Source organism: Thunnus maccoyii, chromosome 3 (genome assembly GCF_910596095.1).
Source record: "Thunnus maccoyii chromosome 3, fThuMac1.1, whole genome shotgun sequence".
NCBI classification, from domain to species: domain Eukaryota; kingdom Metazoa; phylum Chordata; class Actinopteri; order Scombriformes; family Scombridae; genus Thunnus; species Thunnus maccoyii.
In genome coordinates, this window is record NC_056535.1 from 27,589,851 (window position 1) to 27,615,880 (window position 26,030).

The 26,030-nt window shown below is 40.3% G+C and overlaps 1 protein-coding gene across 4 annotated transcripts in view; it reads left to right on the forward strand.

The window, feature by feature from the left end:
- Nucleotides 1-19,128, forward strand: part of ephb2b (eph receptor B2b) — a 123,607-nt gene extending 104,479 nt beyond the window's left edge. Inside the window, exons 6-16 of one of the 4 annotated variants that reach the window (XM_042405995.1) lie at nucleotides 1,297-1,421; nucleotides 2,774-2,936; nucleotides 4,425-4,533; nucleotides 6,088-6,155; nucleotides 7,716-7,838; nucleotides 8,009-8,256; nucleotides 12,410-12,625; nucleotides 13,168-13,317; nucleotides 14,517-14,710; nucleotides 15,611-15,766; nucleotides 17,890-19,128. In XM_042405995.1, the coding sequence (XP_042261929.1) occupies nucleotides 1,297-1,421; nucleotides 2,774-2,936; nucleotides 4,425-4,533; nucleotides 6,088-6,155; nucleotides 7,716-7,838; nucleotides 8,009-8,256; nucleotides 12,410-12,625; nucleotides 13,168-13,317; nucleotides 14,517-14,710; nucleotides 15,611-15,766; nucleotides 17,890-17,998 (1,661 nt within the window). In that variant the 3' untranslated portion in view covers nucleotides 17,999-19,128. The remainder of the gene's footprint in view (nucleotides 1-1,296; nucleotides 1,422-2,773; nucleotides 2,937-4,424; nucleotides 4,534-6,087; nucleotides 6,156-7,715; nucleotides 7,839-8,008; nucleotides 8,257-12,409; nucleotides 12,626-13,167; nucleotides 13,318-14,516; nucleotides 14,711-15,610; nucleotides 15,767-17,889) is intronic. The other 3 variants (XM_042405997.1, XM_042405996.1, XM_042405998.1) reach the window with 3 other exon arrangements.
- Nucleotides 19,129-26,030: the final 6,902 nt, after the last annotated feature.

The following is a 26,030-nucleotide window of genomic DNA, read 5'->3' on the forward strand; positions in this document are numbered from 1 at the left end:
ATAATATTACAATATTATACCACCTGATTTTTCACAAAATAAAGACTGAATAGAAGATTAATGTTGGGTTAAATGGCTTTTTAAGATGAATATGATATAGCAAAAGTCGAAAACTTTTCTGGCTTTTCTTGAAGAACCATGCCATGGTTTTTTTTTTTTATGTTTTAGCTTCATGTACATTTACTACAAACCATTCGTTAAAGTGTACCATACCTTTTTATTCAGATTTTACTGAAATGAACATTTGTTTCTGTTCATTTTAGAACGCTACAAAAATCTATTTGCAGAGAAACTCGCTTGAGAAAGTTAATTTGTCGCAGTCAACAGTTAGTCATCTTAATGTTTTTTTTGGTTGAGTTGCAATATCAGTGTGTGGTCCTGCAGTTGTGGGAAAGAACCAGTTCTAAGTTTAAATTGTTGGAAGTCGGCTTCTGAACAACATCACGTTAGAAAATCTAATTTAGAAGGCAAAAAAACAATGAGGTGGCAAAAAAGTGCAGTGCCAATGTCACTGCTTGTTGCATTGAAAAGTTTGCCGTTCATCAGTTGTCTCTGAAACCTTAAAATGTTATAACATTCAGAGTTTTCAAAAACCCACGTCAATTATACTGTCACCTTGACAAATAAATAAGTGTCATCCCTATCAAATGTAAGTTTTAAAATGGTGATTTTCATACATTTTTGAGATTCACGGAAAACCAATGTGTGCCTGGAAGGTAAGGCAATAATCTAAAAATTGGATTTGGAAAAATTGTTGACAGTAATTTAAAACACATGCAATTTGTAGCATGGAAAATCACTGCTATGGTCCTTTAAACTGTCATCTACAAGGAAATATGCATAAACTAAACTAAACAAAATAAAATTAGAATGTGGAGGACAAAAAAGCTTCACAAAAAGGATGTTGTGTAGCATTTTTGTGGCTCTTATGATTCACGCTATTTGTTTATTTAGTTCATGTGGCCGACAAAATGGGCTTACTTCATGTCATACGTTCTGCACCCACAGCGCTCTCTGGTCTGGCGATTTTTAAAAAGATTTATTTGCAGAAGGTGGTCTGTTATCAGCAGTATGACAAGCGCAAATTAATCACAGGAAAATCACATTTCATAGTGGGAAGTCCCATAAGGCAGGCCTGTGTGGTTTAGCCAGTGTTGTAACTTGCCAACCTACAGTGCACGTCTAGCCATGAGGCTCTCTGAAAGGAGACTGCAGTATATTACATAGTCTTAATGGCAGTACGTACTACACCTTTGCAAAACCTCATCCTTAACACACTCTTTTGTCTCTTCACAGCTCCATCCACTGTATCTATAATGCACCAGGTCAGTCGTACAGTGGACAGCATCACTCTTTCCTGGTCCCAGCCTGACCAGCCGAATGGAGTCATCCTGGACTATGAACTACAGTATTATGAGAAGGTAGGATTGATGTAGCAACATATTCTTCCCCCAAGCCCTCACTGATCCATATAAATATATGTTCTGCTTCGCTTTCTCCATATCCAGCTAATAAATTATGCACTAATGGTAAAAACTGACTCTTTATTTAGTTGTACATTTAAACACTCCACCCATATCTCCACCCGTTCATTTGCATAACAGCACATCCTAGGAGGCAAGTAGACAAAGCTTCTGAACATTGCTTAGAACTTCTGCTCATTCTCTTTCAATTATAATCACGGTCAGTCACTGGGAAAGGAAACCGCGCTCAGCCCTGCAGTAGAGCCACTGGGGATTGATACGCAGAGACTTGTGGTTGAAACAATGGTGCGCTGACTGCTGTAAAAATAGTATTTATGGGGCAAGCTCCTCCGGATCAGCATACTTTCTCACAAGAGCACTTGCAGTCACAAATATGCGTTGATTCAAGCACAGTGATCACTTTAATGCTTTAAGCCATCCGCAGACACACAGAAACAATCGCGTAGATCTACATATGCGTATACGCACATACACACAACATTTATCAAGCTTTCGTCTACATGCTGAGCTGTTCCACTTTTGAGTATAATTCCCTTTTCTGACACTGCTGGAGAGAGCTGTCAAAACAATTGTCCCGGCCCCTGCTGTGGCTCAGAAGTGTGTGCTGAGCAGTGGGTTGAAGGGAGCAGCTAAAAGAGTCTCAGTCTCCACTCTCAGACCTGTCAGCATTCTGGAGAGGAGTATGGCAGTGAAATACAGCTCTGATCATCAGAAGGCATGGCTCAGAAAAGCCGCCTGACCTGAAACTGCCACCAAATCTACCTTCTTAACTGCAGCTGCTGGGTGACTGCCTTTTTCAGTCCTGCTGCTTTATCAAACATGCCTGCTGCTTTTTTGTGGTAGCAAAATATTCAAATGAGTTCTATTGTGGTGGATGTTTGTAAAATACATGTAGAGATGAGTATCACTGTTTTCTTTCTGTGCCGTTTCTGCTCCCGATTTTTCAGGTTCGGTTTAAGATTTAAACTGTACATGTTGGAGAGAAACATTATGTGGTGTATTTTTGCTTAGTACAGTAACAAGACATTTACACTATTATTTGCCTAAAAGTAGCTGCTAATCAAGTCGAAATCAAAACGATTTTGATATCTTTTGAGGTCTTAAAATCACTATACTAAAACTCAGTGTTGTGCTCACTAATACCATAATATCATTTGTCCTCCAACGTCCTCTTAAATCTTAACATAGTATGTAATTTATTCACGTGGCATTTCATAATTGTTAGCCTTCACAATTGGACTGTAATTACTAATGTGCACAAATTTAACATGTTGTTTTTCTTCTCCCAGGACCAATCAGAATATAACTCCACCACTGTCAGGAGCCAGACCAACACAGTGGTCATCCGTGGCCTCAAGCCAGGAAGCATCTACGTGTTCCAGGTCCGGGCCCGCACCGTCGCTGGGTTTGGACGCTACAGTGGCAAACTGTACTTCCAGACCATGACTGAGGGTGAGAATTCAGCCAATGTTCACCAAAGCACGCAGAGCTGTTACCACCTATCATGCGTGGCACACCGACACGCCATGCACCATAGAATGGGTACAGACAGCTTTGGGAATGAGAAGGAATAATGTTGTGGAGTAAACAACACAAGTACTGTGAAATCAGATTAGTGGGACTTGAAATCGTGTTCTTAAATTTCATCATGTATTTCTCAGTATTAGGAAACATCTCAGATTATATACATAATGATTGAATTATTCCCATTTTTACATTTCAGTTTTACGTCCTCTATGTGCTACACAGATTTCCTCCATTCAAACAAACATATCTTTTTGCTGAAGAAAGCTTTTTGCCAATTGCCACCATACGGCTTTAAGTCAAGGATGAGGTCGAAGTCTTATCTTTGTACTATGACATGACTGGGAGAAGAGGGAACATTCAGTAAACATCAGTCATGTAGGTTAACGTTAGAGCCAAGGCCTGGGTTTTCCCCTCTGAACATCTCATTTCCTTCAGCCTGCTATGCCCAGGGCCATCATTAGCCTGAACTTTCATACAAACATCCCTGATGCTGCCACAGGCACAGATCACAGCACTAAAGATACTGAACTGACTCATAACTGTAAATACTGAGTAAACTGAGAATACATGAGGCTCATTGTTTACAGTTTTTCACTGAAAAATATTTTCTTAAAGAAAGGTAGATCAGTTCGTTCTGATTTTGCCCCAGATTGTGTGTCCCTATGCACCCATAAAGTTGTTTCCTGCTGCAAGAATACACTGATTACCATAGTAAAAAGTAAACAATGTCCTTTTATGTACAGCTCTGAAAATGTTTACAGTAATAGAATGTGAAGGGAAAACTAAGCAGAAGATGCAAAAAATGTCTTCAAAGAACAGTTAAACTACAATTGGCACAATAAATTGTGTTTTTTGTTAAAGATTTTTACATTTATTCAATATTCAATATATAATATAATATAATAAATGATTTCCCTCTCTGTGGTTAAAGAAGTTTTGTATCATAGAGTACAATATATTATCCAGAAGTGGGTACAGCTCTGAGGAATTCGCTAACCCGTGTATCTGGCTGGAATCGTGAAGTCATGTGTCATTTGTAGTGCTCAAGAGAAGGATCTGGCTCTGGCCTCTGTGTGCTCATTCAGTAGGTGGATTCCCAATCTTGGCTGCCTAATCAGTCTGGGTCTCACCCAAACATGCTCTCTCTCCACACTTCACACACTTTCTGCCAGATGATTTGTCCATATCAGGCCTCTGAGCACATTCAGTGTGCTTTGGAAAACGGTCCATGCAGCCAGTCAAGATGCCAGGATGCTCATTGGTTCACCCAGCCGTATGTCTGTCTGTCACCCATTGCTCCCTCCATATGCAGTGGCTCAGATGTTAACCCATGTGTCTCAGCTTGTGACTCTGTGTGTGTGTGTGTGTGTGTCCTTGGCCATATGTTTATGGACGTGTTTCTTCTTTCTACAGAGGAATACAACACCAGCATTCAGGAGAAGCTACCTCTCATCATCGGCTCTGCAGCCGCTGGCCTGGTCTTCCTCATTGCTGTGGTCGTCATCATCATTGTCTGTAACCGGTGAGTCAGTCCTGTCCCAGTTTTCATAAAGCTGGCAAAGTGGACATGTCTCCTTGTTGTGTTTTTATTCATGAGGTCTGTCGATTTGATAAATGTGGGTTGTAGAGATAAAACCACCTGGGTTCAAAGATATTAATTCTTAATAAATTCCAGTCTTTCAGCAGCGGAAATAATATATAAAAGTCAACATTGCTAACATCATGAAGTTTTGTAGGTGCTCCTGCTCAGTGGGTATCAAATGTTTGTAACTCTGCCAAGGACTTCAGTTCCCACTGGGGCCACATATTAAAACTATAACTCAGTTCCTATAAGGTATTTTGGTTCACAGAAGTACAAGATTAATTTATGTCTATGTATTCAGCCAGCAGACTTCCCTCAATTTTTTCTGAATTTTAGATACACCACTTCACACACAATATATCACTATCTTGGATCATGACAGGCTACTGATGTAGGTCATGCTTTGGGAAAATGATAGTTTGGGATCATGGCCAAGACAAAATGAAAGAGTGCGTGACTGAGAGTTTTGACAACTGTTGGACAGTCAAAGAAATAAAAAAAGTATTGAACCCATCACTAAACTTCAGAAGATGTTTAAATATGTTTAATATTGTGAAGCTGCTCAGAAGTTATAACCTCAACTGAGAACAGCTCTAGCACATTAAATTGATAAAATAGAAAAAACATGGTGGAGCCAGTGTTGAATTAAAACTATCCCCATCTTCAAAAGGGTCAAATAACTTTAAAAAAATATACATGTATGGCAGTTTTTAAAATGTGAAATGTTATTGTTCTATGCAAAAGATCTCACATTTACCTGGTTAAATCATGTAGTCAAAGTCATACAAATTTGTTTTGACCTCTCAGTGAAAAGTACTGCACTTCAATAATTGGTTTCTGTTTAATATTTTTCAATGCGACATTGCAGAAATACTGTATATGTATATGAAGATTCAGATTTGAAATTATAATTTTGATTTGTTTTAAATGTTTTGCATTTACTATATATTTTTTTTTTTTTTTTTTTTTTGTTTACTTTGAAGACGTTATTGCTGTCTGGTAGAGTCCAGGTCAAAATTCTCATTTGTATTCTTTTGTGATGTGTCCAAACTATCCCACAATGCATCACACAGTCCGCGTCATTAACCTTTCAGAATTAAAAAATGTTTGTATTCATGTGCTCGCCACAACTACCTACAAGGAATTTAAAATTATATACCCCCCTTTTTGTATAGATTTTAAACAAAGAAAATTTGTTACATGTCCCCGTACTTTTCAAAACGATGCATACAGCAGTTTCGTATCACTGCAGCTGCCCACCTGGAGTGCACTAGAAACAAAGACAACTTTGTGTGGTGTGACCGCATGGAAGGCTACATTTTTAATAAAATAAAAAAACTGGCTGCTTCTCTATCTATAAAGTCCTGTCTCCCCATGTGTGCTGAGGTGGTGTATCTTCAGCGTAGGTAGACCTGGGGGTGTTTGATCTGTGTCTCTGCCCCTCCCCGCTCCCTCTCTTTGAACCAGAGCTAGAGTTCTTTGTCTTTTCCCCAGGAGGCGTGGCTTTGACAGGGCTGACTCAGAATACACAGACAAACTGCAGCACTACACCAGCGGCCACAGTGAGTAAACCACCACCCCTCTCTGCCTGCGTGTGTTCCTCCTTCGGTGCCACGCACACCTGTCTCCATGACTACCATCTCACACAGTCATCTCCATGACTATCATTCAGCCCTCTGCTGCTTCACACACACCTGTCTCCATGGTTACCACCTTGCATGCTGGTGTCCTTGGCTACGGCCCAGCACAGCACCGCTTCACTTGCCCGTCCCCCACTTACGAGTAATCCTGCCTGTTGTTTAACTCTGCTCACTCGGAGTCTGGATTTAACCACATCAAAACCAGTGTTCAAGTGTGTGTTCTGTGCATCATCACATTTCATAGTTAACTAAATCCATTGTTGTGGAAATAGGTCAGTCTTCACTCACGTTAACTCCATTAGCATGCTAATGCCACATGAGTCATTTGCCATTGTTAAAAAATTCAAAAGGCTTGGTGAATGAATGGAATTTCTCAATGATTTCCTTTCTTCATACAGTACAGTAGCATACAGCTTAAATGACAATAACAGAAAAATAAATCTGTGAGAAAGAGCTGAGAAGTAATTTCACCAGGCCTCTGTCTTAGATATTGTGGCTAATCCGTTCTTCTCCTGCCTGATTAGAAAAACTCCAATCTATTTCCATTTTAAGTTTATGGTAATAGCTTTCTCAATATAATATGATCATGCTGTGCAAAGATGTCCGGTATGTAATTCAGTAAAGTGTGCCAGCGAGAGACTTGCATATTTCACAGCTATTAACAGCAGAAGCCAATGTGTCCTGTGTGCATCCTGTCCTCACACCAGTTACAGTTCAGGCTTCTGCCCTGTTTTTTGGTGGTCTTTGCCATCATATGAGGGTGGTCTGTTGAACAGCGCTTCAGCTTAGGAAGAGTTTGAAGGGTTTTAGTAATGGGGGGTTTTGCCTGGTAAGATCCTCTCCATCTGTTCATCTCTGCAGCACATTTCTTCAGCGGGGTGTGCCAGGTTTTTAGGCAGCGTGCATGCTCTTCTAGCTCTGTATCAGGCCAGGCATGAGTTCAGTATCCATTCAAATAGCCTGAAGGCCTGATGTGGAGGTGAGAGCCGAATAATCGGATTTAAAACTTGGGACACTTAAGTCCCTGAACACTTAAAGGCCACCTTAAGCCAATTTACCTGGCATCAGGGCTTAGGAGAGCCAATTTATTTCTTGGAGTGGAGCTGAGCGATGCTGATATAGGGCCTGGGTTTCTCTCCTGAGTGTTAATGGCACTATGACTCACAGGAAATGATATATATATTAACCTGCCTTATCACCGCTAAGAGGACTGGAGGTACCATGTCCTTGCTGGCTGAATCGCTATACACCGTAGCCACAAGGCACTAGTCATAACCACTATTAGTAACTACATTAGCTCCTCCAGCTTTCCACATTTGTCGGCTGCTTGAATGTCATAGGAGAAATAGCATAATTGCACAGGAATGTGTGAATGCAGGGTGAATTGACTGTTAATGTGCCTGTATGCATTTGAATGTCTAGCCCACAGGAGTGTAAGCATGACAAGCAGAATATTATAGTCCCTCTTTCCTTTTTTCCAAGTGACTCCAGGAATGAAGATTTATATTGATCCGTTCACATATGAGGACCCCAACGAGGCTGTGAGGGAGTTTGCCAAGGAGATTGATATATCCTGTGTGAAGATTGAACAGGTCATTGGTGCAGGTAATGGAAAAATCCGACTGAAACGTGGATTGAATACAACACTGTAAAATAGCTTGGTTGTTAGTTGATTTCTAAATACAAATGGATGCAGAAATGCTGCTAGAGTTTAGTTGCCCATATCGTTGTGAGTTTAATAGAACCACTGCGTTTCCCATGTAACCTCTTCACAGGAGAGTTTGGAGAAGTATGCAGCGGCAACCTGAAGCTACCAGGTAAAAGGGAGATGTTTGTGGCGATAAAAACTCTGAAGTCTGGCTACACAGAAAAGCAAAGGCGGGACTTCCTCAGCGAGGCCAGCATCATGGGCCAGTTCGACCATCCTAACGTCATTCACCTGGAGGGCGTGGTCACTAAGAGCAGTCCTGTCATGATCATCACTGAGTTCATGGAGAATGGATCTCTGGACTCCTTCCTCAGAGTGAGCAACTACATTTTTATATCATTTTTGTTGTTTCTATGTCTCACCCAGAATAGTTAGGTAGTGCGTAGGGTCAAATGATTTGAGGGAAATATCTAATTTAATTTGCAGTTATTTTCTATAAATGTAACTGCAGGTCTGAAGATGTAGTTGTTTGATGTTGAAGTCCACACAGGTTTCTTTAAACCAGTCAGTCAGAGAAAAGTAAATTTGCCTGGTGTTCTATAGAAAAACTGACCAATTTAGTTCATATTTATTAAGAAATTACATTAGTGGTATATTTGACATTACTTAATCATATTAAAGTATGATCATGACAATCAACAGTAGCATTATAGTTACTGATTTCAGTTGCACACTTGGCCAGTTATGGTAAGCCACACCAACAATATTTTATTGACATCAAACTGATGACACCTAATGGTGCTAACACTGTAGCTGCTGGACGTTAACTTCAGTTTCACAGCTGCTTCACAGCCCCAAATGGAGGTCTCAATTGAGCATTTTTACTGTGATAAGCTTAAAAAATGATATAATCATTGTAAAAGTTTAATGGGAGTTTCTGACAACTCTGTCTGCCAGTGTTTACCTGCTAGATACCTGTGTGAAACTATACAAAAAGACTTGCCACTGTGTTGGTCTTTAATGAACAGTAAAAGATACAGTACAACACACTTCTTATCTTTTCACCAACATCAAAAATCACCTTTTCAATCATCTTTGGTAAATGTACAGACCCCACCATGCAGAGAGCATATTGTTAACCAGAGAATAGCCAAAATTTGTTTTTTGTTGTTTGGCAAACTCAGAACTAACACTAATTAAATACAGTCTGTTGCCTGTCATAAAGGCTGTGAAATCAGCAGCTGTCAGTTTAAACTTTCTCCTAATCACAGCTCTTTATTCTTTTTGAAAATTTCACTCTTTTAAAAATAAAAACAATTAATCATTCAGCTCTCGTAGTACATAACTTTGGTTATTTAGACACTGTCTCTGGCAAAGAAGCATCTGTTGCACATAGACACACACATACTCACTTCAACTTCAACTTAGGTTTGATTAAAGTGCACATCACTGGAAAAGTTAAAAACATGAGACTTCACATGTAAAAATACACATACACACACACACACAAGCAGAGTCCCTACCATACAGGACGTAATGTTAATATCACAACAGGATTGATGTTATGAAATTAAATATTAAGTTCTTACAGCAACAGAACAGAACTCTCCTGCATGCACAGTAATCTCAATACAAGTGAACATTAGTTGTTTTGTTCACTTTTACTCACTTTTGTTAAGTTCAAATAGTGTTCACAGTGTTATAGTGTTCTCATCTCTATGCAGTCGCTCTACAATTCAGTCTTTTTTATGATTACCTACAGAATATTAGGATCTTGCTTGTTACTGAGTCCAGGAGATGTATTGCTCTTTGATGTTTGCCTTGCTTTTGTTTTGTATTCACTCCACATTTACTCCACTGCTGATTATGCAGTGCTGTCTTTGAATGCATATAGGAATTACACAACCCCCCCCCCCCCCCCCCCCCCCCCCCCTCCCTCCGGCTCCCTGACAAGAAATATGCAGTGCTCACAAGTTCATGGAATTTTTAATTTTCATAATCAAACCAGAGAAGGATATAACAGAGAACCGTCCATGGCCCCTCATTTATGACCTGCATAAATAATTCAAATACTTTGCAAGACTTAAAATGAGATGTCCGATGTTTAAAAATGAAGTTGACTACGTGATGAAATGTCACGCAGCCCTTCAGCATCTGTCTAGGGATGTTAGTGAAATAAAAACATGTTTTCGGCTAATATCGCTCTTTTTGTATGCTTTCATCCACCCTAATTACTTTGCATTTTTGGAATGAGCAGAAAAGGAAATTCTCTGATTTGTAGAAATTGGGGATATATGATGTCTGCTAAGAAAAGGCTTATTTTTAGTAAAACTTTTAAGTGATGGGGACTCTCTATTTGAGGTGACACAGAAAGAATGTCAGTGTAAGTAAAGTAAGAATACTAGATTATAATTTAGCCATTACCTTTCCCAAAGTAAAAAAAGTTTGTTGTTCTTTGTTATACAATACAAAAGCATCACAAAGTTGTTGTTTTGGGATACAAATGTGCAGTAAATTATGCATGCAGTAAGTAATAACTATTTAATTCCATGTAAATTAATTGAAGATGCATTATTAAATTGCTTGAAAATATTCTCCACTTTTTAAACAATATCATCTCCACCAGTTTAATACTGTAACAACACTGAGACAATTTAAGCTTGCTATTGCAAAACTATATCAAAATTATCCTCAAGAAAAAGACACATGCAAGCTTCGGTCAGCGCACTATTCAGACTGAGTTTGGAGTCTTTATTTGCATTCTGCCTCTGACCTCTAAGACACAAAGCATCAGCTGTTTTTGGAATTTGATCTTGCGGTGAAGGGTGTTTGTGTGTATGTAGATGTTTGCTAAACATATTTGACAGCACATTGTATTCAAAACAACAGGGAACCTCTGCGGCACCTCACGGTGACAGTTTATGACAACAATTGCTGACAGTGTCAAAGCCTCTGAACATGGTTTGTGTCTTCTCTGAGGTGATTGCTGAGTGGTTGTTTAAAATGGTCACTGCAGTTTGTACTCAGCTGCTGGTGAAGGATTGTCTGCTCTGCTGCCCCTGCAGAAAAACCTGCAAGGTGGAGAGAGCGAGGGAGTAGAGAGGACAGATTAAACAGAGCCGACTGGTATCTGGATTCAACCATAAGCAGAGAAAGTAAAGAGAATGAAAGTCTTTGATTCAAAATATTATTTTCACATAAATCACACTGGACCTTGAGTTAAACATTTCTACAAATTCCTGGATACTTTTTCCAGCTAACCCGACCCCAAAGACTTTGGAGGAATCTTTCCAATTAAAGTATATGCAAACACAGCACACAGATTAGGTGGCAATGTGTATTTGTGAGAAAGGTTTCATGAATAATGCATTCTGCTTAATTGCTGTGGTACACGAGGAGGAGCAGCTTGACGTGAGGAGAAGCATCCGCTTGGCTAATGAGCAGCAAAGTGTTTTGAAAGAGAAATAGGGTAGTGGAGCAGTCATGCAGACAGTTAATATGGCTGTGCTCAGGGCCCTGCTTGCCTGCCCTTCCAATTCCCTCTCTTGGTCTTTCCGTCTGTCCACACCCAGTCCTGCACTCCCATGCGCCATTCTCTGGAATCTTCTGTTCTCCGGGCGTCGTGGTGGGTGGTGGAGAGAGTGCAGGTGTGCGCAGTTGGAGGCACAGCTGCACCACTGCTCCAGACGCTCCCCATGCATGGGGTAAAGCCCTTTACCAAACCGTGGAGGGGAACAGCTGTAGACAGCCAGCTAGACCCAGCTTAGCCTGGCCCAGCCCTGCACAGACCATTTGAGCACAACCCAAACCTCTCTGTTAGTGTCCTGCAGGGCTTTTTCAGAGAAACTGATACTTCAAAGTAACTTTTCTACATGAAATTCATATGGGTTGGGTTTCAAGTAGATCTGAGATTAAATAATCATGATAATAATGATGATAATTGGGATTTGACTAAAATGAGTCAAGTGTGAAGTGTGAATCAGTTTTGTAACATTGTTAATATGGGGCGCATGGATGATGAGTTCCACCAACCAACAATTGCAAGAGAGAAAATCATAGAATATTACTGAGTGAAACAAAAACCTTTTTAGTCCCTATTTGTAGAATTTTAATGTGATTATAGCATCTTTCAAATTCTGATTGCAGAAGGTTTTGTTTGTAGAAAAATGAGACAATCCCCAACAAAACTGTTGCTTTCAGCCCTTCAGCCCGGTCTTTTTTACATCCTAACACTAATGCAGCACACTAACAAAGAAATATCGGAAGGTCTAGATAAGAAAGGGCAAGGTTGATGCAAAGCAGAAGAATAATCAACAAGCCCCAAAAACCCACATTTGATAGTCAAATCAATGGAGTCCATTATCTTTTTGGATCTTTGGCTGAAATTAGAATATTAAAATCCATCCTGATGGCCTGAGAAAGTACTGAGGGTCGATTATTGTCAGGTGACCCAGAGTTTCTAGGAACGCCTCCTATTTCTGAACCACTCCATGCACTTATATCATAACACAATATGTCTGTTTTACAGCAAAATGATGGGCAGTTTACTGTGATCCAACTTGTTGGTATGCTACGAGGCATCGCTTCAGGGATGAAGTACCTCGCCGACATGAACTACGTGCACCGTGACCTTGCTGCCCGCAACATCCTGGTCAACAGCAACCTCGTGTGCAAGGTGTCGGACTTCGGCCTCTCGCGCTTCCTGGAGGATGATACATCAGATCCCACCTACACTAGTGCCCTGGTGAGAAACCTTCAAATCCTCCTCACAACACACAGTGAGACTCACTCAGTAAATGTGGGTCAGTCTTCACAGATAAACGATTTTTACATTTGTAGAGAGCAATATTGGGTATAATTGGGAAAAGTTTTTACCATACATGGAAAAATAAATGCTAGAAAGTTTTATATAGTTTAGCTTAAGTGAGTTTAATATGTTATTTTGTGAGTGAGAACTTGTCCAACACTGTCTGAGCTGCCAGGTTGATAATCCAATTCTTCGAAGGTTTTATTTAACCCAGGTCTGACGTACACACTACACTGCACTCCCACACTCTTCTCCCTATCAAGACAAACATCACCCCTTCACCTGTTCTTCCCTTCCTCCTCATCCAGTATTTCATATACCACACTTCACTCCCAGGGGTTTTGTGATATCCACCTCCCAGTTTGGATTACCGTCTGCATTGTTGCAGTGAACGTTGTTTCTCTCCGGAGCCAGGACACTGTGACGGTTAGGTTTCGGTCTCGCTTCCCTCACTGAGGTTGTGCCCTTTGTTTTCACAGGGAGGGAAGATCCCTATCCGATGGACTGCCCCTGAAGCTATCCAGTACAGGAAGTTCACCTCTGCTAGTGATGTGTGGAGCTACGGGATCGTCATGTGGGAAGTCATGTCCTACGGAGAGAGGCCTTACTGGGACATGACTAATCAAGATGTATGTATTTAACTGGTCTATAGTCATTATTGTAATTGCTTTTTGTTTTTTGTAATTTTCGTTCTCAAGCATCTTGCTTTTGAAACAGTGCGTCACTACACACGGTCACTTTTACTTCAAGAGTTTCATTACAGCCTCAAACCCCTCAGAGATACATTTTGTCATTGTATCTGCTTTCCCTTAGCTAAACAGCGGCTTTCACACATGGGTTTTATATGAAAATTCCCCCACACTCACCACAGAGACATAATCAGATCATTTGAAATGCACGGCAGTGCTCAGTGGACAAATTCTGCTCTTGACTGGAGCCTCCATTTCCTATCTCCCTCTGGGTAGCGGAGGAGAGAGCAAATTATGGGGAGAGAGATAATGAAAATAGTTTCAAATTGAAAGTGAGAACACTAATGTGCTAAGAGGGACTGAGGACCTCAACGGTTATCTTATTAGCAGCTCCAGATAGTGTTTCTGCTCCATCGGGGTCCTCGTTTGGGGGTCTCATGAATGAGATTAATCTGGGTCTGAATGGAGCTCCTTTAATGGCCCTGATAATGAGCAGGGGATTGTGCGTCCTCGTCACAAGTGTCCTCCAGGTTGTTCCACTCTGTTAACCGTGCACCACCTCTGTGTGCCCCCCGACCAGCATCATCACTGGCCTAAGTCAGGGATATCTTTAAAGTGGCTTTATGGAGAGAGAGTGTTAAATACTTTGTAAAAGCCAGAAATGAGGTCACCGCTGGCAGAGTTCAGGTGGAAATGTGAAGTTGTTGGCATAAGGTTTATGTTCTCAATGACCTAAGTGGTGTTTAACAACTCTTCACATGCAGAACTAATGTGGTGATTTGTACACAAATATATCTTTATACATTTATTTTTAAGCAATAACTATAATTGAACAGATTTGACTCGTAGGCGATAACACACAGTAATGGCTACAACAGTTGTTGTCACCACATGGTGAGAGGCACAGATGCTCTTGTTATGTGTTCATCAGAGGAGACAGCAGTAATGCCAATATTTACTTCATATCACTGAGATGATGTGAAAGTCATCACAGTTGAGGATATCATCCAAAAACTCAGTAACCAACATGTACTCATGACATCTATACATCGGATCATACGCTATCCTTTTTCCATCAATCCACTTCCTCTTTTTAGAACTTCATAGCAACCCTTAAAGATCTGTGTCTCCCCCTGCAGGTCATCAATGCCATAGAGCAGGATTACCGACTGCCCCCACCCATGGACTGTCCCAGCGCGCTGCACCAGCTAATGTTGGACTGCTGGCAGAAGGACCGCAACAACCGGCCCAAGTTCAGCCAGATCGTCAACAACCTCGACAAGATGATCCGTAATCCCAACACGCTAAAGGCCATGACCCCGTTATCTTCAGGGTGAGTGGTAGGAGGGATGATCAGATTTGTTGTATGTGATTTGCTTGTTTGCAGTGTCTTTCAGTCAGTTAAACTCGTAGTCATAACATATGGTAGTCTGGTGTTAAATCTGTCTTTTCCATCTCTGTGTTCTGTCTTTCACTGTCTGTGCAGTATCTGCATGTGTGTTTTATCAATGCATCTATGCGGTATCAGCGTATCATCTCTGTAGGCATCCCACAAGACAGACCTTTGGTTTTAGCGTCATTTCACATTGATGTGGATAACATCTAGGACAATATAATGCATCTGATTTTCTCTCTACGTCAAGGCTTTCCGCTTTCTAACAGGAAATTCATGCTCCTTCTTCAGTGCCATCCGTGGCACAGTTCACTTTTGCCGAACACAGTGTCTCTTGTTTCTCCTGGCGCCGAGCGGTTATGTAAATTAAAGCCTTTTGGTTTGATAGATCAAATCCTTCCCACGAATGCTTTAGGCGAGTCCTGGATTGAAGCAGTTGTGCAATTTTCAAAACAAAACATTTTGAAGCGTTTCTGCTCTGGGTGTTAGTTTCCTTTGAGAGCCAGGGTTTACTGATTTCCATTATCCCCGTCTGTACTTTCATTTGTGGTGGAGTGCAGAACCGAGGGCCAGATTTTCCACAGACACTGAGTGGATATATTGGCTCCCTGAAGCCTATCACTTCATTTGGAAAATACACTTTATGAGAGATCAGTTTGGAAAATATTGGTTCATGGATAAGGGCAGTAGGCTTCTCTGAAGTTCTGTCTAGCCTTTTGAAAATGTAATGTAATAATTCATGTTTGAATCACACACAGGTGGTCTGTACTGGCTATGATGTTACAACTGTCTCTTTGTATTATCATTATTCTTAATGAATCCTGCTTGTGTCCCCCTCAGTGTTCATCTCCCTCTCCTGGACCGCAGCATCCCAGACTTCTCCAGCTTCAGCACTGTGGACGAGTGGCTGGATGCCATCAAGATGGGCCAGTACAAAGACAACTTTGCCAACGCCGACTTTTCCACTTTTGATGTGGTGTCCCAGATGACCATGGAGTAAGTGCTGATTATTCTTGTCATTCTGGGTCTGATAAGCAAACCTGAACAAGCACCAGACTCTGCCTCTGGCTCGTTATAAAAGACGCTAGCTGCACTGTATGCAATTAGCAGATCATAATATTTCAGTTGCTGAGCAGTGAGCACAATAGCTTGAAGCCATAACAGTGCCCTTTATTCTCTGCCATGTGTTTAGCAGACCTCTCTTTGACCTCCATTTACCTACTGAGAAGAAACATTGGAATATGGTGTTGATTAGCCAAAGAAATTAGAAAAAAATCATCCTACCATGCAAGATATAATCATGTTAAGAATGCCACCTGTAGCGCAAAAGATAAAAATCATTTCCTGTCTATCACAAGTTAGAGATTAAACCACAGAGATCTTTAATTTGTTTGAACAAAACAGGTGGTTGTGTGTAATCTAATAAGTATGATTACTGTTTATAATAGCGCCTAGTCCTACCTTTCTTCTCCAGCCAGCGCGGAGACGGTGAGGGAGTTCAGACACACGTTCTAGTTCATACAAACAAACAAATTCCTCACAGCGTTTTATAATCCACAACAAAAGAAATAGGAACTACTGTCCTTGTAAATATAACTGAAAAGCAGCAATAAGCTTCACAGTAGATGCTGGTGTGTGAGAATCAGTCTAGATGTGAGTTCAAAGTAGCAGTGTAATCCTATAAAAGCTTTATAATAATATTCTTCTTCATTTCTTTCTTTATTCTTTTTTTTTTTATTCCTATGTGACCAACAGGTTCTTGGTCTAACAAAACTTTACTTGGCTCAGGAATCAATGGTCGTCAAGAAACTGTTTACTGCCGTCCTCATTCAGGCTTCCTATTCTAAATCCCTCCCTCATGTAGGCCTTACTTCCTTTTAATAAGGGTTCACTATCCTGTGGGCCTCACTGAGTAGCCTAACCAGCCGACAATACAAAGTGTTTCCCCTATAATTGTACAGGCCTGGCAAGAACCCCCACCAGGCCAAAAAAATCTTTCTTTTAATGCCAAAAAAGCCAAATATCCATTCATTTGGGGGCATCTCTGTGCAGCACTGTCCTGAAATGTGAGTCAACCTCTGTGTCATTGCCTGGGAAACTCTGAGTAGCGTAGCTCCTTTTAAGGATTAGGGCAGTGCGTCATGTGTGTGCGTAGCGAGTGAGTGGTTGAGCGAGTGCGAGCAGCAGGAAAAGGTTAGCAGTAGGTTGTCAGTCTGGCAGTAAATTTACACTATAGGCTACAATGTGTCAGTTAATAAATGCTGCAGCTTCTCTAGACAAAGAAAAGTCACATCTGTTGTTTCCCCAACAGCTGGAAAAGTGAGGGGGGTTAGCCCCGAAGTTAGCAACAATGGGTTAGCCTAACCTGACAATGCTAAACAGAAAACAGAGAAATGTGTGGCTGCTGAGTCCCAAAGACTGCCACCTCCACCCCAGAGCAACATAGGAGAAGCACCGATGCATATAACAAACTGAATAAACATACTGAATTGGCTCTAACACTGTTGAGATTCAGCATTAGGAGAGAGGAAATTAATTGTTTTATGGATAAGATTCTGTGCAACAAGATTGAATAAGTGTAGTTTCCATGAGCTGATGCCACTGCCTTCTTATAAAGAGCAACATGCTGTTTATTTTCACGCTTTGTTTGTAACAATTTGACTTCTGCGATTAATATTGTCTGTAAAAGACTTGGGTTCTGTGAATATTGTGAATTTGAAATTCACAGCATTTGTTTTGTATGAGATGGGTGGGGTTTACCACAGAAATCAGGAAGTTCGTCACAGAAAAACACACCAAACTGGCATTCAAGCATTTTTCTGTGATTATATAAGCTTTCTGGTCTTCAAGATTGATGAAGACGCAGCTGTTTCTCAGCAAAATGATCCATTCATGTGTTGCTTACTGTCATCTGTTTTATATATCCTCCCTACTGTTTTCTGCTTCTATATGTTATAATGCGACAAAGGGTTTTTATGCTTTTATTTCCAATTTCTTACTTTTAACCAATGCCATGCCATCATTTTTAATGCATTTTAGATAGATAGGCAGATGGATTCTGAGAGAGTGTTCGTCTGTGGTAACGTCAGTCTAACATCTGCTTCTGCCTCTCATCGCAGTGACATCCTGAGGGTTGGTGTGACGTTAGCAGGCCATCAAAAGAAGATCCTCAACAGCGTCCAGATGATGCGGGCACAGATGAACCAGATCCAGTCAGTGGAGGTTTGACCCTCCCGAGCAGAGCAGAGGGAAAAAAAAAAAAAGACGGTCAGGATGCAGGGCTCTGGGTGCGGAGGATGGAGTGGATGTTTTTTCGCGTGACAGTGTGTCTGGTCTTCCCACCAGACTACCATTCATCCCCCGTTCCCCTCTCCACTTCCCTCTCTCTTCCTCTTGTCCCCTCACCCTAACTCTCCCTCCATCCTTGGGATCAGCTATGGAGAGTTCTGGAAACAAAGTCCATGTAATGAGGCATCAGACGGCCCACAGCCGACCCACTTTTGGAGCCAGAAACATGGGAGGTTAGAAGTGACTAGCAACACATTTTTCAATCTTCCACCAATTTTCATTTGATGCTGAACATTTATTTTTTTGGTTTGTTTGTTCTGATAATTTTGTAAAGAATTTTTTTAAAGAAAAAAAAAAGAAAAACTGAGAAAAGGCAAGGAGTTTATCTAAATTTATAGATGATATAAGGTTGTACACTAGACGAACTGAGTAGGAAAGCTACCCTTTAAAAGGGCAAAAAAAAAAAAAAAAGAAAACAAGGAAGAGTTGAGGAGACGAGCCCATCCTCAACAAGGTGTGGATATTGTCTTTGTCGTTTTTAATTTTGAACATTATGAGGAAACACAGTGTACTCTGTGGCCTTTTTTGAAAGGCAAACTGCAGAGGAGACTGAAGGACCCGACTTGCACTCCCAACTGTTTCACCAGGAGAGAAAAATAAAATAAAAAACCATGAAATGGTTTTGGCATAGACTGATGTCAAAAACATTCAGACTGACAATTCACACCAAGAAATCAACACTCAAGAAAAAAAACAAACTTTTTTTTTTTTTTCTCATTGCAAGTAATTTTCTATATTGTGTGAAATTTTTGTGATGAAGATTCCCTCTCACCATGCTTCCTCTCACTATAGACAAATGATTATTTTGTTTCCACAGTGAAATATTCACAGCCTGCCAAATAGAACTCTTCCCTTCTTGCACCGCAGTCATGATCCTGTACTGTACATATCAGATGCACTTGACCTGCCGTAACGTGATGACTCAGAAACAATTACTCAGTTCAGAAGCAGAAGAATTGACTACAGGGAAGATTTCCTTATTTTGTGGAGAAAAAAAAAAAAAGCTTGGGGAAAAAAAAAAACGTAAACCAACTTCCCACTCAGATTCAGACAAGAAGAAACAGGTTCTACTGTTTACATCAGCGTGCACATACAGACAGAATCTCCTGCGATAGCATCGTCCCTCATATTATTCATCTCCAATGCCGTCTGTGCATACGTGCGCATGTTGCACACGCATACCACGTGCACAAAGCAGTCGCTCCTGAAGCGTCGGGTCTCGTGTTTGATAGCATGCTGAGTGAGTGGTTAATTTCACAGTGCTTTGATTTGCTGCAATTACTAGAAGTCTGTTTGGTAAGAGCTTGGATTTGACACACGTTACGGAGTATAATGTGGCTGCATTATATTCTGTGTTTCTTCTTCTTCCAGTTTTCCTTTTGAAAAAACATTTTTATGTTTAAAGTATTAAAGTTTTGATACCACACTTACTTTACACACGCAGTCATGAATAGGCTTTACAATCAGGCGTTTGTTGAATTGAAAACAAAAATGCAATGTGTTATATTATTGCAATTTCTGTATGGATATTATTGAATTGTTATTATTATTACTTTTAGATTTTTTTCTGCACTGAGTCTACTGTTTGACTCCAACAAACACTCTGGATCTTCCATCAATGCTTTGATTTTTTTTTTTTTTTCTTTTTGAAACATGAATCATGTTGGTGCACAAAACCATGTAGATAAACAGCATTTTTCTGTAACAGGTTTTGATTTCATCTTATAGACGGTATATACATTTATTGTATGGTTTCCTGTGAAAAACACTGTCTCATGAGTACAGAGCTGTCAATCATTGTTTGTGTTGTCGTCGGTAACCTGGTGTAAAGGTGATGGGGGAGGGGTGGGGGATGGAGTTTGTAGCAATGTTGTGATTCCCCGGAGAATCAGGCAGGAGTTCATGTATACAGCCAGAAAATGATATCAGCAGTGCAGAGCTCCTACTGGGCTCCGCTCCGAGACCTGACAGCCAGACATGAGTGTCCAGCTGTGAGCCATCGGTCAGATGTGTCCGGTCACAGCGGGGCGGCCGCACCCCGATCACAGCCACTCTGTCCAGGCACTGATTCCCTCTCTCTTTCCCTTGATCACATACATGCCTGTCAGCCACCTGTCTGCCGCTCCCACTGATCTCCACACAGTCGGCTTTCAGCAGTTGTCTGGTCTTGTCTTGGAGAGTTTAAAGACATCAACAGCGGCGGGCAAACTGACACTCATCAGTGGGGCAGTTGTTTTATGTCTTGTCCTGATGCTGCATGCCACTGAGTATGTGAAAAAAAAAAAAAATTCCTCCAGATTGGACAATGCTTCCATGTTCGCTTGTACCAAATCCTCACATCATTACGTGAGTTTTTGTGGCGTCACTACACAGCTTTAGCACCAAAGCCCCGGTTAGAAAATGTTGGAAACTTCAAGTTTCCGAACCCCTGTGATCCTACCTGTCATTATCCCTGGCTGCCCAGAGAATTTAGGGCCAGGAGTGGAAGGATTTTTATTCTCTTTCTGCTCTATAATCCTCTCCTTGGTTATTTTCATCTGCAGTGCAACACATCAGAACGAATATCTCCTTGGAAGCTTTTATAACATATGAAACTGGAGGAGGAGAATCATGAGCTGTTAGTCATAACTGCAAAAAGCGAGTGAGAAGGGATGCTGTGACCTAAATGCCACTGATGCCAACATGCAGTTTGCTTTTTCAACCGAGCTTTAGACTGTCTTCCTTTTCCATTTCTCAATACTTACCAGCTCATCAGTTTTATTTAGTGAGGCTGTATGCCTTTGCATGGTACGGCAAATATTCCGTCATCAGGAAAAATACTTAATGTTGTTCAAGCAATGAATCTAAAGTATACACAAGGCTGGGGAGTTTTTTGCTCCAGCCCCATTAAAGCTCATTCAGATGCTTCACCATCGACGCTGCCAAGACTTTGAGTTATTAATCAAGCAATTATCCCTGAACTATGGTTCAAGGAACTACTAACCCTTCAGAAGGAGTTAGACAAAAAGCATTCTCTTCGTGGCAAGACCGTATGCAGCGTAAAATCAGCTTCAGCACTATTCTACGTCTAGAAGTAAGTACGTCTGCCCTTAAAGGTTTTGTTTTCCATTTCATCTCAAGGAGTTTAAGAAGACCTTTTGGTTGAATGTGGAGTGTTTGAAAGCACTGCATGAAGTATTTATGTATCTTATGATTTTGATGGCACAAAAAAAAAGAAGTATTGTCGCAGTTCAAGAAGAGCAAAGATCATTGGAGAAGAAATTGCTGCACTTATGTCAAGTGTTTCAAGTGATTTTGACATCCTTTTAGACAGCAGGCCGGCTACTTTAAACCAAGGCCCAAGCTGTAAAAAAAGCTCTTGTGTCCAATGTTAGACTATTAAAAAATGTATAGAAACCAAGTTACTAATTCATCTGGTACATTTTTTATGGTGGGAATACTTCTACTGTAATATATATTTTTACCCAGCATGGTGATTATTCTTTTAGCACCTCCTTTAAATCAGACTGAATATTGCATTTAAGTGAAATTATCGTCCATTACTGTCAATGGTTTTCACAGTACAGGAGTGCAGTCAGATATATTTTAATATTGGATCACGGGGAAATTTAAATCCACTGTTTGTCAATTCAAGATTTGTGAATACAGAGAGGCATTTGTGCTGTTAATTCAGTTGCTTATTTCCCTCTGAAAGCAGTTGTTCTCTACTGTTACACTTTTCAGAAACAGTATGCATTGTTTAACTTTACATATGTAGTTTTATTGTAAATTTTACAGCACCAAAAATATGCCATCAGATTCCAGCTTCTGTAGTTAGAGACCTTTTTACAGTTTTCCTCTGAAAATCGAAGTAGATTCCACGTGGTTGTAACGCTCATGACGATTTCACACGTTTGCCTACTGCAACTTTGAGCAAAACATACTGTACTTTCTCCTCCTACATCTGTGAAGCAAAGTAAAACCAGTCAGCCCTGCCCTCATCGTGTGCCAATTTTTTGAAGGACAGAGGAAAACCGTTAAGTCTCAGTGTTACAGTTACATGATAGTGTGCATAAACATGAGCTGTGCCAGGTTTGTAGCCCCTCAACTACAGCATGGTCAGAGCAGAGGTCTGCCTCCTGTTGTGGCTGACAGAAAATGGCTCCTGTTTAATGGCTACAGCACAAAGCACCAGAGCGCCCTCTACTGCTTTGGTGGTCAAATGTAGCCCATGGGATCGACGTTTTCAGGTCCAAATAGTCTGTGAATGCTGCAGCGGGCAGAGCTCCAGTGTCCAGGACACTTCAGCAGGCTGCTGATGGACAAATACTGGCTGCTGCTCATATCTCGCCTGTCTTTCCCTCTGTTGGACAAACTTTTCTACCACTACAGCAACCCTGCCACCTGTGTTCCCCTTTATGACCCAATGTTCCCTTTGTTTCCCCCCTCCCTCCCTGCCCCAGGACCCCCCTACTACCATTCTGGCTGTTGGTTAGTTCAAGCGGGGGATCTCCATGTGTTCCCCCCGGTCCGTCAAAGCCCACATTGTAGACCAGTGCCGGTTCAGACCACTGTGACTGATGTGGGAGACCCTGTATTTCTGTATAAATGTATATTGACTGTAACCCTGTGAATGATGTAACAATTTCATTATTTGTAATATTGTCATTGGTTTATTTTCTAAAAATGGAAAGCCCAACTTGACTCTCCTCAATAAAAAATAAGATCTGTTATAAAACAGTAATGAGTTTTTGATTACTGCTCTCTTAATTTGATTTTTTTAATATTCTAACTGTAAATTACCGAGAGATCATTATGTAGTATTGCAACCATAAAAGAAATGGGGCAACCACTATTTCTGACATAAAACAAAGTAATGGTGACTAAAGTTTATTTAGTAAAGTTTTTCATTATGCATAGAATTAACATAGCCAACTAATAAACTATATCAAACATGAATAACTGACATTTAAATATAACTTGAAAGGCAACTATAAATAAAAATATACTGTAATTTGCTGAATTAATTAATGAATTAATAGATATATACTCTAGTTTTACTACAACACTTATGCATGCAAATAGTTTTTTAAATTAAGTGATGATGATAATGATGCTGATTATTGAATATCATATATATATATATATATATATATATATAATAGTACTCTACCATTTATTTTTTTATCTTTACCATTAGTATTAAGAACAATAGTATATGCAAACTATGAATTATATATATTTTTTTAATTAAAAATGTTAAATAAATCAATCAGTTTCAAGCAGGATGTTTTCCAGCTCATATGAAAATTATACTTAGAAAATTTACTTAAGAAATAATCAAAACTCTTTTAAGTTCTGTAAGTATATACAATAAAAAAAAAAAAACATTTTAAAAATACTGAAACATGGTGCACGGCTCAGTGGATTTATCATCAAAGCTGGTCGGGTTAAAAAAAAAAAATTCCCACTGTGGAACATTATTGCTTACAGCACAATTTTCAAATACAAATTCCTAGTGTAAATAATGAGTGGTATATATCCATTTCATCACATTCCACAAATTCAACATTGCATAAAGTACACATAATATTGGACTTACTAAAAAAAAAAAAAAAGCAGACGCAATTTCTTGCATAGATCATTTTTGAGGTCAAATTTGAACATTTGAGCTAGCATCACTTCTCTCAGTGTATCCCCAGAGCCAGACTTCTGCACATTGTTCTGTGGTTTTATGTCAGAAGTGATTTGACCAACAGTGCTGCCGTCTCTCCACAGCTCAGTTTCTTGAGTGGAAGTCAGGCTCCCTTCACCTTGCTCTGAGATTTTGAGACCTCATTAGCGGCCGACGCGTGAAAGGCTGGAGACCTCAGCGTGACCCGGTGGAAAAAGGCGCGTGTGTTAAAAGGTTTATCCTATGAGCAGGAGAGGAGGGGTTCAGGAGTTCAGTGGAGGGGGACCCCGCTGGCACGGCTTTCTACTGCTAGTCTCGACCACCCGTAAGTCCCCCACCGACCCTTTCACCTCCCCTTACACCTTGATGACTCTGGGCCCAGCACGGGCAAGCATGGGAACAAACTGGGAGAGGGTTGTCATCTGAGCCCTGACGATCATAATGTACAATGGAGGGAGGAAAAGAGGGTGTGAGGGGGGATTACGGGAGCGTTATGTGACTGATTACATGTCAAACAGTAGCAGAATTTTCAGGTTCATGCAGCTACCAGGAGCAGCCCAAAACTTTCATTTAGGAATCTGTCCAACGAAAGGTGTATTTCAGTTGTAGGTCAGAAGACAAAGATGTTTTATTATTTTTGGAATGATGTGTAAAGGTGCCTGCAGTCCTCTAATATGCATAGGACTCATAATTCATAGCTACGGCCCTGTGTTCATATCATTTTTACTCTTCTTTGAGCCTGAAGTGTGTTATAAACAAATACAGAATAAAATCAACGACAAACAAGCTATAGTCATACTATTTTACATGTGTCTCAAAGATGATTTACTGATTTTACTTACTGTTTTAATAAACTAATTTAATATGACCTGCATTTTCTTTTGTTTACGAAATGTAATTCCAGGAAATGAAGATGATGTGTATTTTTTAAATGTATCCTCTAGAATGTGTGAAAATGTTTCACACGTTCAAAGAATTTCCATCCATCGATCCATTTATACACCACTACGTAATCTCTCGGAGGAAATTAAACACGAAAAAATCTCCAAAACACTAAGCTGTTTATTAATGCTCCAGCAACACCCTCAAACCCACTGTTTGAAGGGAAATAGCAGTAATTGGTGGTAAACCAATTACTTATTTATGATGGTTTACCGCCAGTTTTACCACTTCTGGAAAACATCTGGACCAAACAAACCAAAATGAGTAACTGGATAATAACGGGTTTTTCACTTTCTAATAAAACATAAAGTCAGCAGTTAGAAATGTTAATAAGTTTTTAATTGATGGAATTTGGTCCAGATGTTATGCAGCCCTTTCCCAGAAGTTAGATGGTGGATTGGTGTGTCGCAGGGGTCCTGATGAATTTAAAAGCAGGTAAAACTAAAAGGAAAGTTGCTGGAGGAAGATAAACACCAACCAACATGATTTGTTTTTTATAGCCTGTCTAATTTAAACACTGTTCTCACAAATGCCTTATTACTGGTGTAATTAATAAATGCTTATTAACGTCAATAAACAAGTAGTAACAATTTATAAACCATTAAAAAAACAAACTTATTTATGTATAAATATACATTTATTAACCTTTAATGAAGAAATAAGTGAAAGAAAAATCTATAAAGTATGCCTGTACCAAAATACTTAAAGGCATATATTAGACCTACAGCATATGTTTTTCAGGTTTGACAACCGTCCATAAGGTTGGTGCTGTGGTTGCTCGTCTGTGTTGCAGCAAATGTCCACGTTCACCAGACAGTTTTGGAGGCAGGAGGTCACAGCAAATTTTCCATCACGGTGGCTGTGAGATGAAAAACTGAACGTGGCCACCGAGGACATTATAGGGCCAATGTGAGCGAGTGAGGAAGAGTTCACCGGCTCATGTTGTGTAGAAAAGTCCTCCAAATGGGTCAGAACTGTCACAAGTCATTTCCATCATGTCCAGCTCTGAAACATGATGGAGAGTGGAATTAGAATGAAATAAGACATAGCAACTCCTCCGGGCACAGAAGGAATGGATCTGCTTACCATACAATTGCCCTTAATTGGCAAGAAGCTTAAAAGTTCAACCCCAGGAGCCAGATTTTAAGAGAGTTACGAGACAGTGGCTAATGCAGCACAGACTGCTAAAAGACCCTTTGCTTGGATTGATGAATTAATGCATCCAAGAAATCTGGACATCTGGGCTTGGGCGAACGGAGAATTACATCCAACTCTAACTGGATTCAGGCTCTGCCTAATACAGCCCAGCAGTTACAG